At 36.7% G+C, this 1,285-nt stretch overlaps 1 protein-coding gene across 1 annotated transcript in view; it reads right to left on the bottom strand.

The window, feature by feature from the left end:
• Positions 1-883, bottom strand: part of LOC103520112 — a 9,650-nt gene extending 8,767 nt beyond the window's left edge. The window contains exons 1-2 of the mRNA XM_026831360.1: positions 589-883; positions 51-297 (exon numbers count right to left, since the gene is read on the bottom strand). Of these exons, the coding sequence (XP_026687161.1) occupies positions 51-199 (149 nt within the window). The 5' untranslated portion in view covers positions 200-297; positions 589-883. The remainder of the gene's footprint in view (positions 1-50; positions 298-588) is intronic.
• Between the last annotated feature and the right edge of the window lie 402 nt (positions 884-1,285).

Genomic DNA, 1,285 nt, shown 5'->3' with positions numbered 1-1,285 from the left:
AAATAGTAGAAATAAGAGGTCATCTCTATGCCACTGTGTTCTTTTCTCACCTGAATCGTTCAAGCCACACCACATCGGAGGAGATGAACTCATACCATTGCTTGGACACGAGGGAAAACATGAGCAATTCATGAATGTCCAAATATGTCAGGATCTGAAGTTTCAATTCTGGATATAGCGAGTCCAAAGTCATCACCATCTTGTTAACATTTGATTTCCAAGCAGATTGTTTTTTACCTACATTCTAAAGGTACTTTAACATTTCTAGCTTCCATGACAGGCAATAAGCTAGGAAACCTGGAAAAAAAATTGTTTTGATCTAATCTAATAGTGAAGTTGATTATTAGTACATAATTAATATTTACTCTACTGATATGGGCAGTAGGTACCTATCTAGGTATCTAGTACATTAAACAGGATGAGTGGTCTAAAGAAAGTCCATTAATCCACCACTATACTGATGTAGGATTAGACCACCCTTATAAAATTCACAAAAGTACCCGAGTAATTACATCAATATCTGGGAGTTTGATAAGAGCTGTTCTTATTGATTCAACCCTTGCTGTATTCCTCCTTATAAGTACTTACCAAAAAGGAAAATAGTGTTCCTTCACTCTGGTTTTTCATGGGTTTTTCTCTTATCAGAACTGTCTGTGGTCTCTAGGATGACTTTGGATTAACATTTTCCTTCTGGTAGATTAGGTTTTAGGATCATACGTTTTAAACACATACTTACTCTGGAGAGATCAAGTGCCAAATTTCAAGGTGTTAAATGAATTACTGCAATTCCTGTACGCTCTTCACTACACAGTACACTTTCGCTTTGATTAGATTTGATTTTCCCAAAGGAAAAGGAATCTACTGATATTGCTGTGAAAACTGTCCGATTCGGGATTATTTTTCATCTGGCATTTTTAAAAATTTCGCGGGCGGAAATCACGAGATGAATATCACGCGACTTTCTATTACCCTATACTTGCGATCGGGTTGTCACAAATGGCGCGAATTTTCAAAATTTCAAAATTTTCGGTTTCGGTTGTAGATAAAAAGAAGGAAGAACTTCGGAAGAAGGTGGTTTCGGTATTCGGTACCTATTAAATTTTTCTTTCCATAAAAAGGCCAAAGGTAAGAACGAATACAGCAGTCTTTTAAGTTAAAAACATTGGGCATGGTTGGTACATGGATGGATAACCATCCATCCATTTTATCTTAGATGTAACACCAGTTATACCCTAGTTCCACTCAGGCTCAATGTGAAGTAGCTGGGTAGTTTGATAAATGGGTG

The sequence above is a fragment of the Diaphorina citri genome, unplaced genomic scaffold (genome assembly GCF_000475195.1).
Source record: "Diaphorina citri unplaced genomic scaffold, Diaci psyllid genome assembly version 1.1 scaffold3231, whole genome shotgun sequence".
In the NCBI taxonomy this organism is placed as follows: Eukaryota; Metazoa; Arthropoda; class Insecta; order Hemiptera; family Psyllidae; genus Diaphorina; species Diaphorina citri.
Note: the sequence above shows the minus strand (reverse complement) of the source record. Positions and strands in the feature narration are given on the sequence as shown.